Source organism: Leuresthes tenuis, unplaced genomic scaffold, assembly GCF_036924035.1.
Source record: "Leuresthes tenuis unplaced genomic scaffold, fLeuTen1.0.hap1 SCAF_21, whole genome shotgun sequence".
Taxonomy (NCBI): domain Eukaryota; kingdom Metazoa; phylum Chordata; class Actinopteri; order Atheriniformes; family Atherinopsidae; genus Leuresthes; species Leuresthes tenuis.
Genome location: NW_027325375.1, coordinates 5,611,115 through 5,629,395, shown reverse-complemented (window position 1 = coordinate 5,629,395; position 18,281 = coordinate 5,611,115). Strand labels below are relative to the sequence as shown.

Here is an 18,281-nt window from a genome sequence, read left to right as displayed (position 1 = left end):
CAGATTATTCAACATAAAGTGAAGCAGCAACTGTGGTCCTAACAGGTCCTGACAGGATTTCAATATTTGCACATGTTGTTCATGTGAAGTATCTGGTACAATTACTGTCAACTGCTGGGCATTTCTTCTCATTGTCAGGAAAAAAAGAAAATGTTGGACTTGAAAATGGCAGAAACTGACACAGCTCAGTACTGTGAGTAACACAAATCACTTAAATCTCACTCATAGCCCCAGCAAATATTACTGACTGTTTAATCAAGCTTAATCATTCTCTTGAAAATTCTATTGAGAGGGTCCAGATTGCAGCTATCAATAGGCCTAAAGCCCCGTCGGCTCGTTTTACTACTGTGAGAATGTAGGTCATACAGAAAGCAAACATAGCTCCTTCCGACAGCCAGGAATCAAAATCATAATGTTCAGCATGACACATTTATATCACGTATTCCTATTTGGGATCTTTGGTGGAGGAGACTAATTTATCTATAAGATTTAAATATCTGTAAGAAAACAAAAAGCTGATTTAATCAACTTGTAAAGATGGAGTGTTTATCTGGAGCAAATCATGAAAACTTTGAGGCCTTTTGAATCAGCTCTGGGACACTTTATCAGTCACTCTTCTTAACAAAGAAATAGTTAGTCTTCTGAAAGGCATTCTTGCTTCTAGGTGGACTAAAAAGTGACCCTGTGAGTGTATGTTAGCGGCCGGACAAAAGCCTGGGCCCAGCCAAAATAGGCAGGGAGAGAGTACCACTGCTGAGCTCTGGTGCTTTTAATAGAAAGGGCAAAGAAATGCTAAATGCTTGCTTTGCTTTCTCACTCTCACCAACACAGCCAGAGAGACGGCGGTGTTTCTCTTTAACACTCTCTCTCACACCACCATGTCAATGAAAACAAAGGGTTTTTTAAACCATTATTTGAACTGTTCAGTGCTTTTATTAGTGTGCTTTATTTGGATTCGGAAGGTTGAAGTTTCCACGCTTGTTTGCCTTATTATTTGCTGCTTTACAGAAATATTGAAAACTTATGAATAAGTGATATAAATATTTGGTTTTCTGCAGCCCTCATCCTCATGATCTGTGGACAGAGAAATCGCTCAGTCCGTCATATTCTACTCACCAGTCTCACCCTAATGACTCATTAGGTCTCCACAGAAACCTGCTGCAGGCAGCCAGAACTCTGTGGCGGTGGGAGTGTCGGGGCGGAGCCGTCAACATGTGCGGCTGCCATCAGGACTAATGAGGGGCAAAACTTTAAGATGGTACAAGCTAATTGTCTCATTAGAGCTGCAATGTCATGTTACATCTGCATGGGCGATGGTGGTAATCAAATCACACAGCTGACCGAGCTGGGTGAGCGATTGGACAGTCGGCCCTGCCCGTTGCCTGCTGGAGTATCACGGTCAGATTTTAGGAATAGTAAAGGAGCAGTGGGGCTTTCAGAGGTAGTGTTGAAAATTTAAATGGATAAAAAATATAAGATCTGAGTGTCACTTGACAATAATCTTTAAACAAAACCATATAAAAGTTTTGGAGCTTTTATTAGCTGCTTTTAAGTCAAACCTTCCTTTAGTTTATGTCCAGTTTATGATGATGTTTTTTAAAAGCCGTGAGCTTAAACCTATGAACCTCAGTAACTCCTGTAAAGTTGCAAGTAGTTGCAACTGTCCTCTAACAAAGCAGAAAATATCAAAACAAACGCCACATGATATCTGACGATTTTTGGTTGAAAAACTAGAACTACCGATCTAAGTGATTTAGTAAGATTTAAGATCACGAGAGGCTAATGTGCCTTTCAGTAAACCAACACTTAACATTCACAAATAAACAGGTCCTTGAGGCAGCTGCAGTTTTGTGCAGTGATCATATATCCTAACATTTTGCTGCCTTGCAAATTGTCCCATTGTCTTGTTCCAATTTACAAAATGAATCATGTTCCACTGATAAACAAAACTAAATAACTGATGACTATTGGAAAGTAGACAAACAAAACAATAGTACTGTACTATTATACTACTATAGTACTATGCAAAATATTGCATATTCTCATCAAATTTGCTATACAGGCCAAAGACACATTCATTGGCGATATTTATTGCATTTTTAACTCAGTGATAGATGGCATGTATTATGACGCTGACACATTATTTACTGTCTAGTAATATATATGTTCCAAACATCAGCACTGCTGATAGCATAAGACTCACTATGTCAAGGTATAGCCTCAAGGAGGCACTATTGTGGCTGCAGACTCTGAGTCTTTGTATCATTTTACAATTAGCTATACTGAGCAGGATGTCTTAATTTGGCACCTTCCAGAGAGGAATATTATGTTTCATTCAGACACGTGGTTAGATAAATATGAAGTCTAATTTCTTTGGGTTAAAGAAACCATGAAGAAACTGATGATTTAAGAAGGACAAACGCAATTCTCATTTTAATTGACAAATAACTAGAAGAAGCCAGTAGGTGTTTGAACATAACAAGCTTCCAGTGGTACATATCATAGAGTCTCTACTGTGTGCATGGATTTTGATGTTTAAAAATAAATAAAAAACGGAAATTGCCATTCTTCCAACCATTAAGAAAAGTACCGACATATGGGTGTGAGACTTGTTTTCGCTCATTTGTTTTTGGAACGTGTGTGCTCTTGTTTTTGTGTCACCTTTCTCATAAAAGCTTTTCTTGATCTGGATATTTTCAGAGCATGTGCTGCTTTGAAGATGACCGTCACTAAATGCAAGTCCACGCTCTGGATTACAGTGAGCCACAATTTATTATTCATTTCTGATGCAACAAGGGGGGTTTTCGTAGTAACACATTCCCTCAGTATGGGTTTCTGGCCAATTAAAACAGGAGATTCATCCCAATCCTGGGCAGCATTGAGGTATCAAAAGCAATGCATAATATCGAATGTTATCACACAAGTATAATATTTCCTGTTTTCTAACCACAAATGCAAACTGTATGGGTGCATTACCTGCATTTCTTTAGGTTCATATTGAAGTCTAAATCGAGACTGTGGGCTCTCCACTTCCAGCAAGGCTTGGATTTTTGTTGTTCTCATGAACAGGCTGCTTTGTTTGCCCGACTCATCATTAAAATGTGAGGTGGTGGAATACTGAGGATGTATGAGATGGAGCACCCTCATTATCTGATTCGCTGAAATTACAAAATGAACCCAGAAAGCGCAAAAGAGACTGTAAAACACTCAAAGTTCTGCAATGACTTGCTGCAAGCCCTCTGCTCTCCATAAATACAACAAATGTATTTGTATTTTCAGATGTTGTTCTTTGACCTTGAAAGTAAACAAATTTGATTTCCCAGAGAAGATGTGAGATGGTGCTGAAAGATGGAGAAAGAGGTTGAGAGTTCACTTTGATAATCTGGTCAAACTATCCAGTTTTTTTTTTTTGTAAACTTATTAGTTCCATTAATTCCTGTTTATGGGATTTTTTTTTAAAGAAAAAAAATAAATAAACCCAACTTTCATCAGAGCTATTACATTCAAACATAACACACACCTAATCAACTGTAACTGAGTCTTTCTGAAAAGTCTTCTGCAAAGAAAAAGGGATTTTTCTTCAGTGAAAGGATGGAGCAGCCTGGACTTTCTCTTCATCAACAGCAGATGGAGCTCCATCTCAGACATGTGGTAGGCACCCTGCTGTTGTCATGGTTTCAGGTATCCTTGGAGAGACAATACTGGATGCTAATTGGCGGAAAGAGAAATAGAGAGGGGTACAGGTTCTGAATCCCTCTGTGTTTTTGTGTGCTTCTCTATATTTAGTCCAACATGTGAGAAAGTCTCCAGCAGTCAGTTGAAAAAGACATCTGAGCTAAGCTACACAAAGGAAACCTTATCAGGATGATTCTGTTGTAATTAATGTTTTCACCTTTTTATGTATTGATTTCTGCCTCTCACTGGACTGAATGACTTGAACTATGCTTTAAATATGGATCTGTACTGGGCAGACAGTTTGTATTTATCCAAAACTGTGAATAAACTGACAACTTCGTCTCTGTTTCCGTCTCTTGCAGTCTGCCTTCATCACGACTTCACAATGCACCACTGATGTAATGTTACGTACGCCTGATAAGCTATTGTTGCACAAGCAGTAGCTGATCTTTCAGAGGGGGCATGGTGTCTGCATGCCCCATCGTCCCACAGGGTCCTCCTCTTCTCTGATACTGCAATCAGTATCATCTTCCAACTTTTCAGAACAACCACTTCACAGTCTATTCCTCTGCCACATCACACACAAGCACATGTATGTAATAGTGCTGTTTAGCAGGGGCTTCTGTCCCTTTATCCCACGGACAGCTTGACGCTGGATTCAAATATGCATCCTGCATCCGCTCCCTGGACTTTTGTTCAGACCTCCTTGGCACCCACAAAGAATTTAAATATAGAGACTGAACTGTACCAGGTACCCAGCCAGCTTCAATATCCCAAGTGGAACAAAAAGAGAGACTAAAGCCCAGTGATAAACCTTGTTCTGTGTGATTGATGGTGGTAAAAGTATTCTGTATCCCAGAGCTCACACTGGCTTCATCCTGCCACAATGTTACATCTAGTTATGGATCAAGCTGTAACGGGTGTGCGAGGACCCAATTGCAGTAACCCAAGACCACAGGATTGTTTAATAAAGAGTCTTTAATCTCTTCTTGAATTGTCTTTGCAGCAAACAAGCAATATGTATGCAGTCCAAAGACAGGCTTATGCACAGAGTCTCTTGAGATGTCAAACCTCTCGTACAAGTCCAGCAAGTTGATGCAATCCAGCAGAGTAGCAGCACAACGCCACACCAGCAGGCAAACACCAGTAAGGGAAAAGACAGAGATCATGGCCGGAGACAGAAGGCAGAATAGTTTACCGGGAGAACGATCCTAACCCCTGGCAGGGAGAGTGGAGCAGAGCCTCTTTATGGAATAATGACAGATCAGGTAATAACAGATGATCGTTACTACATCTCAAAACAAATTGAAGCACACTCTGTCATTACTGACACATGCATGTATTCTAATAGTGTAATGCAATCCTTCGGGTGAAATTGCTTTTTTACTTTTTCTTTACATTTTTCAAATTGATATCTGGCATTCGGTTGTTTAGTGTTAGGCTGTGTTCCTCTCAAACATAGATAAAGCATAATGCAGGCACACATCTGCCTGGGGGAAGAAGGCAGAATAAGAGCACATTTTTAAAAGAACAAAACACTGAAATTTTGCAAAAAAAACCCCAAATACTAACACTGTGAGATGCTGAATTTTTTTTGGGGGGCAAATTTGTGGTTGGATATGTCATCCTAAACTTTGAGAAACAGTCATGGATGATTGGGATCTTAAGCCTACATTCCATTTGTATGTTGTAAGAATGCTGCGTGAACTTAACCGAACATTGACTGGAAACCAAAGGACAGCAGTTCAAAGATGAAAGTAAACATAACATACCAGACAGGATGTAACCTACACAGAGACGAACAACACAAACAAACGTGCATGCTCAGTTTGGAAACACCAAATAACCTAACATGCATGTTTTTGGACGGTGGGAAGAAGCCAGAAAACGCAAGAGAACAGGCAAACTCCTCAAAAAGTCTCAAGTCAAGATTCAAACTGGGAACTTTGAAATCAGTGAGTCAACAGAAACATAGGCATCACATAATAATCTATAATTGGTCAAGATTAGGCATCAAAACTACTACTTTATTTCCTTTATTGTAAAACTTCCATGTCCTGTACACCAGCACAGCTATTATCACCCTGTTCTCATACCCAGGGATCAAACATAGGTGTTTTGTCATAGCCTGTGGCATCTTTACTGCAGTGCTGTGACACCCCAGCTGCTGTTAAGTTTCCATGAATTCAAAACAACCAAAACAAGCTTGGTGTCTAACAAAAACGGAAATATATAAACGGTTTTGATCATATTTTTATTTCTTGACCTGCATGTTGCCCAAATTCCTTTCAAAAGTGTGTGTCAGCAGAGGGGGACCCAGGTTCATGTCGCCAGGTGTTATTGTCTTTACAAAGGAGCACAGCAGGTTTGATTTTAATTTACAATGACTGTTAATTGATGTGATTCTTGTTCGTGTTCCAGAGCGTCAGCGGGCGGCCCCGAAAAGAAGATCAGATTCAGCCTTTGATCTCTTATTGTTTGATGTTTTTTTTTTTTTGTGGTAGATGCTGAGGTTTGCATTTTCAGTGGTGGACCAAACAGACATGGGGCCTCATGTACGAAGACTTGCGTGGATTTCCTACTGAAAACATATGTTTTTGTTTGAACAGCTATGGCACAGCTATGGCACAGCTATGGCACAGCTATGGCACAGCTATGGCACAGCTATGGCACAGCTATGGCACAGCTATGGCACAGCTATGGCACAGCTATGGCACAGCTATGGCACAGCTATGGCACAGCTATGGCACAGCTATGGCACAGCTATGGCACAGCTATGGCACAGCTATGGCACAGCTATGGGTGGGAGCACATGTGGCTTGTTAAAAAGATCTTAAGCTGTGGTTTAACCAGCAAAAAAAACAAGTTAACTTTAACCACCAACTAGTAATGATGTTGTGAAGACGGAATAGAAATTGGGGACGCAGATGCTCAATGCACATCACAGGGAATAATATTAGGACAATTACACGGATAAAATTACTCACCAAGAAGCCACCCATCGCGCACAGTGTCACCTTGTAGTATGTTCCCAACAATGCTGTTACTCGGAATGTATGAATGGTGCGTTGAACCAGGCCACCTCACCACAATGTTGGTTAATTGTAATCATAATGCTGCCTGAATCATAATTAATCATAATCACAAACGAGCATTGATCAAATGAAAATGTTACTAGTTGACATATACAAATTCATCATGTGATGGCGCTTTTATAGCAATGTGTGTGCAGTCGATAGCTCTGATTACATTAAGAAAACCGGCTCTCGCTTCAAATTGCACTTTAATGTTGGGCTGTCCAACTGCATGATGGGAATTTGATATACCTGCTGAGATGCGGATAATTCTGTCCCACTCCGCTGGCATGGCTCAGCTCAGGGTCGACTGGCACGGTCCCAATCGGCTGGCCAGCTCCTTCTGGGATGCCCCAGTTGCTTGGTACCCCAGTGTGCACATCACCTGTGGCACAAGCAGCGCATGGCTCCTCGCTGTTGTGCACCAACGCCGGCTGCAGCTCTGCGCACAGTTCCAGGAGGATTGCCCTCAAAACGGCTGAGGAGCCAGTTGTCATCATGTGCCAGCAAATCCTCTCTGTCTCTGAACAGCTATCACGCTCTCTTCGAATTGCACCATTTGCAATGTCTTCTAATACAGCTAAAGCAGCCATTGTTTTTAATAATATGCATTGCGCCACTTTGCGCATGCTTTTCTATCCAATTGTGTAATTGCAGACACATGTGTGTTGATCGTTCATGTGTCTCAAATCACTCAATCTGAGGACAAATTGTGTTCACATTCATTTATTATTACAGTTTCCCAACATCACCTCTAAGTGTTACCACAGAATCAACAGCTGTAGAAAAGTGCATACGACAGCCCTGAAGTGGGCGTGAGGACACCGCACATTTCCACGGTCATTTCGCTCTTGATCATTGACGTGAAAAAGTGTGTACGCCACTTTTCTGTGCGTACGCACCCATTGTACATGAGGCCCCAGGTAGTTTCACACCTTGAATCCTGTGAAAAAAACGTGCTCTTTCCGAAAGGTAGACAACTGACTGGTGAGAATGACCTGAACGACCCACACATTGGTCAGGTGGCTCAGTAACACACCCTAACGATCCGCCAAGTGGGAAAAAACCTTTCTACCATGATATGCTGATAGTCTCCACCAACTAGTTTAGACCTGAAGAAGCTTTTCGGTTAAGATGCATTTTGCGTCTTCAAGAATCAATAAAAATAAGTCTATTCACCCTTTTCCTGTTTTGTCTTTTGTTTTCACCCTGTGCCAGTACTGACAATATGCATGCCTTAAAATTGGTCACGAATATATAATTTAATAAACAGAATACTTTAAATTCCAAAAAAAGAGGAAAAAAATGGTCTTTGTATTTTTTTTTTTACATATGCCTTTCAAGAACATGCAAAATAGTTGAATTTCATGAACAAGCTTTAGTGTTCATTTATAGATCTTTGGTGCTGTGACAAAAGCAGTGTGTGTGTGTGTGTGTGTGTGTGAAATGACACCAATAAAAACTACTGCTCCCATGTTCATCACAATGAGGAAACATGTCCCCAGGTGCAAAGGCGTGACTCACCGCTCTTTAGAGCTACGGAACAGAATTATTTATGTGTTAGAGAAAGCCTGATATAGCTTATTTCTGTATCAGACAGAAAACAGGGTCAAACGATAGGTTTGCCCTCGAAACAACACTGACAATCTTAATTTATTCTGATTCAATTCCATGCTCTTTGTGACTGAGTACGTGAAACGTTTGGACACAACGTAGAGGTAACGCTTTAATTGTTATCATTTTCTTTGCTTGGTGCGGCCTTCTATAAAACAATGACATCATGGTTACGCCATAAAATTCACATCATGCTTCGGGGTCGTTGACGTATTCTCTTGAATGGGCGTTGATAACTTTAAACGGCGAGCCAATGAAAATTCAGAGGAAGCAGAGCAGCAAACCAATGACAGAGGAGCCGTCGTCGGTCTCTGCTTCTATTTATGTCTCGAGCTCAGCTGCTTTAGTCAAGTTGGACATAATCAACCAGAGAAAGACCGGAAGTGTTTTAGTGTTTTAAACAGGAGGGGGGGGGGGGGGGGGGGGGGGGGGGGAAGCGAACTCAAACATTACTGAAATATGAAGTATAACGTTTAGAGCACTTGTTTTTCTAAAGAAATACTCACTTCATAAATAGTCACTGAGCTGTTTGTGTTAGTAAGTTTACTTTGAAGAAGGCACAAATGTTTTCATTTGGCACGTTGATCTCTTTTTACCCTCCAAAGTCTTGGATACTTTAAAACATCCGCAGAAGAAGCAATATCCTGCATGTGTTATCAGTTATTTTTCTTTTAATGTGGAAACTGATCAGAGTCTAAATCAGCTTGAGACTTTGGGACTTATTTCTTGGGTTAGAGATACAGATTCAAAACAGATTTGGAAACTATGCATACCTAAATATTTTTTCCAGGTGCTTCCTTTGGTTCCATGTAATTTCTCGAATAAGCTGGCTTTTACTTTTGAAAAATGTGAGACGTGGAAAGCTATACAACTGGCTGAATGAGGCTATACAGCTGAGATTTTAAAAAAGGTCTCATTATCACATCAGATGACCTACCGAAAACATTTTTGATTATAACTATGCTTTCATTGGCCACATAGTACAGTCTCTAAAATATTGTTCTTTCTTCCTCCTGTCCCTATTTAATTTATCCTGAGCCCTTCACGTCAAGTGGCTTCGTCGCCATCAACTGTGCTTTTATTTTGAAGGTCTCAACCGGAACTGTGGCATTTGATGGAGCGCGTCGACAACAACTCGTTTCTAGGGTGGGTCGCCGACTGACTCCTCTCCCTCCTCCTCTTCTGTGTCGGTTTAGTCTAATCATAGTGACCTGGCAGCTGGAAGCACATGCTTCTGTTAACAGGGGAGCAATTAGCCTCTGCTCTGGTGGCGTTTTAAGCTTCGAAGGAAAAGACGGGCTGGTCTGAGTGACCCGCCTCTTAACAGAATCAGTTAGCGTCTCGGCGGAGGAACTGAAGTTAAACACGCAGAAATGGACGAAAAGGCGTTCACGAAGGAACTTGATCAGTGGATCGAGCAGCTCAACGAATGCAAGCAGCTGTCTGAGGGACAAGTGAAGACACTATGTGAGAAGGTAAGATATATATTTTTTTAAATTTCACTCCTTGAACCTCAAGTTACTGCCCACGTCTTGTCTGTCCTCCTCGCCGCCTTCCAGACATTCTTAAAATGGCGTCTATAGTGTAGATTTTACTGTGCGGTGCGTATGTTTTTATATCATTTTTTGTGGTCAGTCACTTATTGAGAGGCCGTTTGAGCGGCTGCCTTTTGGAAATAGCGAGAAAAGACGTTTCATGGGCGGTTAATACCGTTTCTGAGGTCTTACCAGGCAGACGGGGTGTCCCCCACACAAGTCGCATACCATATTTACAGCCTTCTTCATTCATGCTGTCAGTGGGACTGTCGCATCTCTGTTAGCTAGCTGTGTCAGTGAGACCCAGGCTGGGACAGAACTGCTTCATTACTTAAGCAAAATGAAGGAATTGTCTTTGCCGCCTGCTAGTTTTAGAAAAGAAATGTGTGTGTGTGTGTGTGGCCTCCTTTTTGTTGTCAGTCTGTAGGAACTGCACAGTCATCAGAGAGGCTGTAGTTTGTGTTGCTGTTAGCCAGTCTTGCACAACTTATGTCTGTGTAAATGGATTGCAATTCGAAAAGCAGAACACACTGGCAGCCTCCGAAGTAAACATGAAAACCATCCCTACGAAAACACAACACATCCACATATGATGATACCCCCCCCCCCTTCACACACACACACACACACACACACACACACACACACACCCACACACCCACTCACACTCAATGTTGAACATGGTTTCACTGCATTAGTCACAGGGAGTATAGAATTGTGATCTGTGACATCTGTCCCTCACTGAGCTTCTCATTTACTTTTGTAGTCAATGAATAGTGAGGATTACTTGTTTATAAGGTAATATGGTTGTCAGTTTTCAAACCAAAGCATGATTCACTGGGTTAAAAGCTGCACCTCTGACCTTTTGTTTCATACTTTGGTCCAGCACCTTGTTTACGTCATGTTTTAACACTGAAGATGATTGACTTGGTGCCCCCCCCAGATGCTGATGCATTCTCAGCACAGCGCTTTGACCTTTCTATTGAGTTTTCCGATGGCCACCTCGTTGTGATCCGTGAACTCAACAGTTGCTTCACACAGCGGGGCAAACGTGCACATATGCTTCTGCTTTGGCTGCTAAACGGCCAACAGAGTCGGCTCACTTTAGTGGTCTGAGCTGCAGCTTAACCCAGATCTCTCCAGCATCATCTGTGCTGATTTCCAGCTCCTGATGTCTGGGCTTAAACAAATAAAACCATTTACTCGTTATTAGACCCTTATGATTGATTCACGTTTGTGGCCTTTTTTTGCATTAATGCATTCAGACTTGGCCTTTTTTTTAAAAAAATATTTTTTTACGTCTGTTTAAGATTTGTGGGGTTTTTTTCCAGCAGGTTCTACGGCCCTTACCAGCGCATGCCAGATATTGCTGGTGCCTTTATGACAGCATAGTCGTCATCAAAGCTCCTGACTGAAGCCACTTTGTGGTGGTTTTGTGTTCCACTATCCTGGCTTTCTTTAAACTAAAGTTGGACAGATGTTTATTTTTTTGTATAGCTTCTTTTCCAGATTTGTGTGTGATTCTACAGCACCAGTGTCGGTCTGTCTTGACTCTTAAAAAGGACACAAGAACAAGGCTCATTTCCATGTTTGGAGTGCTGTGAGCTGAAGGTTAAGGTTGCAGTTTTCTCAAGTGGCTCGTTAATTCTGCCATTTTTCATTTTTTGCTTGGCTCTGACATTCAGCCCAGCAGCTTAGAATGCATTATTTATCCGTGTTTGACTGTGGACTGAGATCTCTAAATGAATAGTGACCCTTTACACAGAGGGCCTGCATGCAACTGACATTATTATTTTGCCACACCATTCTCCGAACAGGGAGCTTGGGAACATGCAGATATTACTTTGTGTTGCCTTTGCATCAAAAACACCTGTAACTTTTCTTGGTTTCACAGCTTTTAGCCTGTGTTTGTTTTGAAAACAGGTTGTCAGTGTGAACGGTTGGTAGACATCTGATTGCGGAACAAGTAGATGCAGGAACAGCACAAATGTTTCTCTGTTCCCCCCCCCCGATGGAGCAAAGATGCCATGAAAGTGGCCGAGAGGAGAAAGCAATGCTCCAGTTTCCTCACCCTGATGCTGCAAGCACCAGCTTCAGATGTGCACATGCATCTGTCTGTGCATCCGCTCCTCTGTGATTATCGTTTATATTTTCAGCCCATCACACCCACAAAACCTCCCTCGTTTAAAAATAGCAGAGGATATGATTGATTGCGAGTTGCATCACCAGCACTATCAAAGCCTTTGTTGCTAAGGGGATCAGAGAGTGTGACTGAGGATAACACGGTTCATTGTGACTCAGGGAGCTGTCGTCTCTGTTTTTGGATGTGTCAGGGGTGTGGAGGAATTAGATGTGCTGTGTAATCTGTTCTCAGTCTTTCTTTCTGCTTTGCTGCCATCTCAGAAAAAAGGTAGAACATACCAGAGGTGCTGGTGCCTCGAGTGTAGAGATGATGGAATATTTAAATACTTTGCGGTCGTGTTTTTAAAAAATTTCTTTAGCATTGAGTTGTGCTCAAGCTCTGGATGCGTTTTTAAATGTTGCTTGTTTATGGAGTGGGGAGGTCTGCTTAGTCATTTAACAATGTTTAATCTAGTTTAAAAGTCTGTGGCTGCAGCAGACGGTCCTGTGTTTGTTAAAAATTGGATTTATGTCCCTGTCGGTTATATGGAGAAAATGTGATTAAGCGTGGAACACGTGCCTCAGACAGAGACTCGTCTTTTTTTTTCTCTCTCTGTTCGAATGTAAACCCTTTATGTTACCTATGTCCAGTTTTATTTACATCATTCACTGTTCCTTTGATTCCCTCAAGATGCCCATTTATAAACCATCTGATCCATCTTGCTTTAAGTGAATCATTTTCATGGAGATATTATTGCTTTGGACACAACATGCTTTATAATGGAAGTTAATGGTAGAAGAGGGTAGACTTTATCCACATGAATATATGGCAAGTGCCCTCTTATTAGAATAAAGGGAAACTGTCATTTGAGTCCGTCTTAAATAATTGATTTCAGATGACATGGCCTAAAGTGTGTGAGAATGATGTAATGTGCCCCACCTTTTCGAGCTGAGGGCTTCTGCGTGACCTCTTTCTGCTGAAACCAGTTTGAAGCAGAACAGAGTCGAGCTTTGTATGACTGCTGAGGTCATTGTTACTCAGAAGAATAAGTCCATCACAAGAGCTATTTTTAAAGGATTGCTTATTCCTATTGCAGAAATTAATTCTTAGTTCATGGTTTCATCAAAACAGTACACATGAATACCAGATTAAAGACGACTCAGTTATTCCTCTAAATCTACTCTAAGCTAAATAAAACCAAAAGGACAGTAAATGCATCTCAGCAAAATTCAGATGCTGTCATAGTAGAAATGCTGGTCGGTCATCATTTGACTGGTGGTTATTTGCACTGTGGTTTTGGCGGTGATGCTCGCCTGATGCTTATTTCTCAACTACCATAAACATCTTGAGTGAGGTCATCGCTTGCAGTTGTAATTTTTGCCTTGGCTTTAAGCTTAATTTGCCAGAAATTGTCTGCTGCAGGACCCATAGCCGTGTTTAAGTCACTTTAATGGGATTATTTGTGGCGGCCGGGGAAATGCTGACTTCATTTCTTGATGCTTGCCCAAGCAGCTTTGTGGACTGTGTGGCGTCTGACATCTCGGGAATAGCTGTAATCTGGGCAGGATGCCCCTCCCAGCTGCCTCAGGTGCGGTCCAAACTTTGCTGCTTATGTAAGCGCTGCTGTCATGTTTTGCTTTCACAGTTGGACAGTCGTCTCTCATTAGTGCTGGTACCTGTCCTCTCTTGATATTTGTTCTTTTTTTCCCAATCCAAGCTCAGACTGTGAGTAATGAAAAGCTGCCCCGGTGCCAACATCAGCAGGTCACATTGAACCAGTTTAGTTAATCCAGGTTTATATAATATTTGATTAGATGGCTCCTAATCCTGTGTGGTTATTTGGCATATTGCGTTGCATTGCTAGGATACGTCATCGTAAAATGAAATCGTGTAATCGATGTGGACGGTTTTTCGTCTGGATAAGAGCAACTGAGGTCACAGCCAATGACAGTGGAAATATTAAGAATCGACGCATTGTGCCTGGAGCTGCTGACGGCAACCAGGACAGGGATGAGGTCACTGTTGAGTTTTGACCAAAGGTTAAAGTGTGGCAGAATGAAGTGAATGTTTTCATTCTTCAGTCGGTGTCCGATTCATCTTTTTTTAGTTCAAAACAAAAAAGAAAGTATTGGACAACTGTAACTAAAGGTAATTAAAAGTCCAGAGCAGCATGCAGTAAAAAGTATCCCAGACAGACTGACCTGGCCCACTTATTTATTTTCTTTAATCTCACTCAGATAGAAGATTTAATACTACGGTATACTACCGCTGTTCCACTTTAATACAGATATGTAGAATATTCTCTCAGGCTTAGCGACTCTATAGCTTTAGAAGTAGAAGCTGTGGTCAATCTGCCATCCAGTGACCAAGATCACCTGCCACATGGCAGTATGAGCATGTGGAGGGTCAGCATTGTGCAGCCCTGTCCTGGCTGCTGTGGGTTTGTCTGTCTCTGTGCCCTCAGCTGGCTGCACACCACCCCCAGCACCCTCTTTCTCTCACCTTGTTTGAAGGGAACTGTACTGATACAGATGCACATTGTACCACGGACAAACACTACAGGTTTTGATGGGAACAGATTTGATGGGATCAGTTTGCTCAAAGTAGATTAGGAGCAGGGTACAACAACTCGTACTTTGAAGCCCATTTGCTTTCTGGAATGTCTTTCCTCTTGCTTCATCCCGTCAGCCGTGTGTGGTGGTCGTTTAGCTCGGAATATTTCAATATTTGTTTGCTTCAAAGCTTCTTAAAAGAGCTCATCCAGCTCACCGACACCCCCCCCCCACTTAGAGATGCATACTGAGTCATATACTGCTGTTTGGAATTATGGGTAGAATGAACTGTGTCCAAGAATAAATCTTCTACTTTTAAATGTAGTTGTTGGCCATTGTTTCTGCAGCATATCTGAACAGTTGAGTCATCTTGAATGAGTAATCAGAATAAATGAGTGTTTCGTCCAAAAATGGGGCAGCAAAGCCAATTGATTTTTAGGGAATGTTGCAGTGCAGCCAGAGGTGCCTGTCTGAGAACTGCAGGGCACACACTATATATACACACACACACACACACACACACACACACACACACACAGAGGGCAGGATCTAAATGAGACTTCATGTAGGCTGTTGTTGTGCAGTGAGACTGGTGTTAAAGGATTGGAGAAATGTACGTAATAGGCTTCAAATTTTTTCTTAATCGATCTCCTAACTGAGATGTATTTAAACTCTCTCTAGTTTGTGTCATCTGCTGTTTTTAGTTTTTTTTCATTGCAAAAACAATAAAACTTATGTTCTCTGTCCAGGCAAAGGAGATCCTGACAAAAGAGTCAAACGTCCAGGAGGTGAGATGTCCGGTGACGGTGTGCGGTGACGTGCACGGCCAGTTCCATGACCTCATGGAGCTGTTCAAGATCGGAGGGAAATCTCCAGACACAAACTATCTGTTCATGGGAGACTATGTGGACAGAGGGTACTACTCTGTAGAAACAGTCACTTTACTTGTAGCACTTAAGGTGAGTGTATGGAAGAAGTCATCACACGTTAGAGTTTAAAAAAGGAAACCTACCACTGTGTTTAACAGAAGAATGAAACGCCAGGGTACTGAGTTGTGTTCTGCTCGTGTTCTAGGTACGCTACCGGGAGCGCATCACTATCCTCAGGGGGAACCACGAGAGTAGACAGATCACGCAAGTCTACGGCTTTTATGACGAGTGCTTAAGGAAATATGGCAACGCCAACGTTTGGAAGTATTTCACAGACCTGTTCGATTACCTCCCCCTCACTGCCTTGGTAGACTCTCAGGTGAGGCTGCACTATAGTTTGTTATACAGTTGGAAGAATTTTCAGTTGATGCTCTATTTATTTGAGAACATTTGTTTGAGGGTAAGAATATGGTCATTCAGAAACTAATGATAAGTTAAGTGCTCAAATTGTTCTTTTTTTCCCTTCAGATTTTCTGCCTTCATGGGGGTTTGTCACCATCTATAGATACATTGGATCATATTAGGGCTTTGGACCGCTTACAGGAAGTTCCACACGAGGTAAAGATGATATTAAAATGAGTTTATCATTTTAAAAAGACGCATTGTGGGCCTCATGGCTTGGAGCAGAATGTTAAGTGTAGCAGAAAACTGAGTGCAACAGAGAAGTGAAAGTAACTTGTTGATGACCTGCTTGTCCTCCTCCTGCAGGGCCCCATGTGTGACCTGCTGTGGTCAGACCCTGACGACCGTGGCGGCTGGGGCATTTCTCCTCGAGGAGCCGGCTACACGTTTGGTCAGGACATTTCTGAGACTTTCAACCACGCCAACCGCCTCACGCTGGTTTCACGAGCTCACCAGCTGGTTATGGAGGTGTGTGTGTGTGTGTGTCATATAACTGCTGAAGATGATTTAGTTTCAAAACAGAGAATCGCGTCAACTGACCACAGATACATCTTGATTTGAACAGTCAATATAAATGTCTGTAATCTAATAAAGGCTGATATAAACTCATTTTACGGCTGTTGCAGTTCAAATAAATCTCCAGCCAAGAAATGTGTGGTAACTGAACACATTTAGGGCAAAAGTAAGGCTGCTGCGGCAGAAAACAAAAAGACAACCGCTTCCATCGTCATTTAGCACTCTGAGCTCAAAAGCATGTTCAGTCTGCATTGTAGCTGCACTTCTTCGTGAATGAGGCATTTTCAGTGAATAATACTTCTGCTTCCCCTTTAGGGTTACAACTGGTGCCATGAGAGGAACGTGGTGACAATATTTAGTGCTCCCAACTACTGCTACCGCTGTGGCAACCAGGCAGCTATCATGGAACTGGACGACACCCTCAAATACTCCTTGTAAGTACAGCAATGAGAAGTTTGGGCCTTTGAAAAGTGTGTCTTTGCTCAAATTCTGTATAAATGATTGAATATTAATGCTAATTTTATTCTGCTGACAATATAGATGACTTAAACACAATGTTTTGATGATCTCTCTTTCTTCTCGACTCCTGCAGCTTGCAGTTTGATCCCGCGCCTCGCAGAGGGGAGCCTCATGTTACCCGCCGCACCCCAGACTACTTCCTGTAAACTCTGACCTTTGATGCTTGTACAGTCAAGTCCAGTATTGCCATGATATGACTTTGAATCGATTACGAATGATGAATGGGATGTTGGGGAAACTCTGGGGGCTTCACAGCAGTGCACATTGTATATCCACACAAAGACCTATTTAAGCATTTTGCAAAAACAATGACCAAAAAGTTGTGTGCCATAATCATTACAATATTCATTGCTGAGGACTTGTTATGAAACCCCCCCTCCCCAAATATTTAAATCACCACTGATGTTTATATTCTGCACATGTAGCTGGACTGATGCCTCTGAGGTCCGACATTAAATATTTGCTATTTAAAAAGCGGCTGTCCCAAAGGCAATGGCTTGTATTAAGGAGATCTAAACACGATCTGTTTGCACTTTTGTAAATTTAAAGAAATGTAACTTATGTCAAAAGATTTCACACTTCAGATGTTTTTTGTTTTTTCTTCCTTTTTCGAAGTTGCAAATAAAGCCCCCATCAGGCAGGCTTTACAGTTTCTTTGTCTTGTGTAACTATTGCAGATAACCCGTAACACAGCTTGGTCTATATGATAGATGATGGAGTGTTCATCCTCATCAACTCACTGCCTCCCTCTGAACTACAGACTCTGTATTAACCAAACTATAATAAAGACAAAGGTGGCTTCTTGTGGTGAATGTTCTGTTTTTATTTGAATTACGCAGCTGAAAGCTTGAAATGTCCCGTTAAATGGACGTTTGCGAACCAGCGAGTGGCTCAGCTTTGGAACCCCAGGTTCTCTGATGGTGCTGTGAGTGAGAAACTGGTCGTGGTTGTATATTTTGAAGAGGTTTGCACACAGAAATCTCTGCTCCAGGAGACTGAATCATTGTCTGAAAGGTCCTTTTAGCATGAGATTATATCCTAAATGTACCACCATGTTACATTTTGCAAAGGATGTTAAGATTTTAGTGAGCATTCACTTGGAACTATAAATGTTTATATTGTTGCCTTATAAACACATTTTTTTGTACAGATTATTTCAAACAGGCTGTGCTGCTGAGCAGTTCCCAACACTGTAGATAAACATAAAATAAAATGGGAAATTTAGGAGGCATTGATTCTTTGAAAGTTCTGATCATTGCATTTGAATGCACCGTGGACTCTGATGGAAAGGATGCACAACAGGAAACATGCCACCTTATGGTTTTGTAACACTTTTTCCTGGT

The 18,281-nt window shown here is 41.7% G+C and overlaps 2 protein-coding genes across 2 annotated transcripts in view; both read left to right on the top strand.

Moving 5' to 3' along the window:
* cdkn2aipnl (CDKN2A interacting protein N-terminal like) overlaps positions 1–18,281 on the top strand; it is a 519,432-nt gene that overhangs the window by 12,146 nt on the left and 489,005 nt on the right. The gene's annotated exons all lie outside the window — the stretch shown is intronic.
* Positions 9,540–17,750, top strand: ppp2cab (protein phosphatase 2 catalytic subunit alpha b). The gene is made up of 7 exons (XM_072375009.1): positions 9,540–9,838; positions 15,322–15,531; positions 15,647–15,820; positions 15,970–16,059; positions 16,210–16,371; positions 16,735–16,853; positions 17,012–17,750. The coding sequence occupies exons 1-7, from the start codon at positions 9,737–9,739 to the stop codon at positions 17,082–17,084; spliced, it is 930 nt and encodes a 309-aa protein (XP_072231110.1). The 5' UTR covers positions 9,540–9,736; the 3' UTR covers positions 17,085–17,750.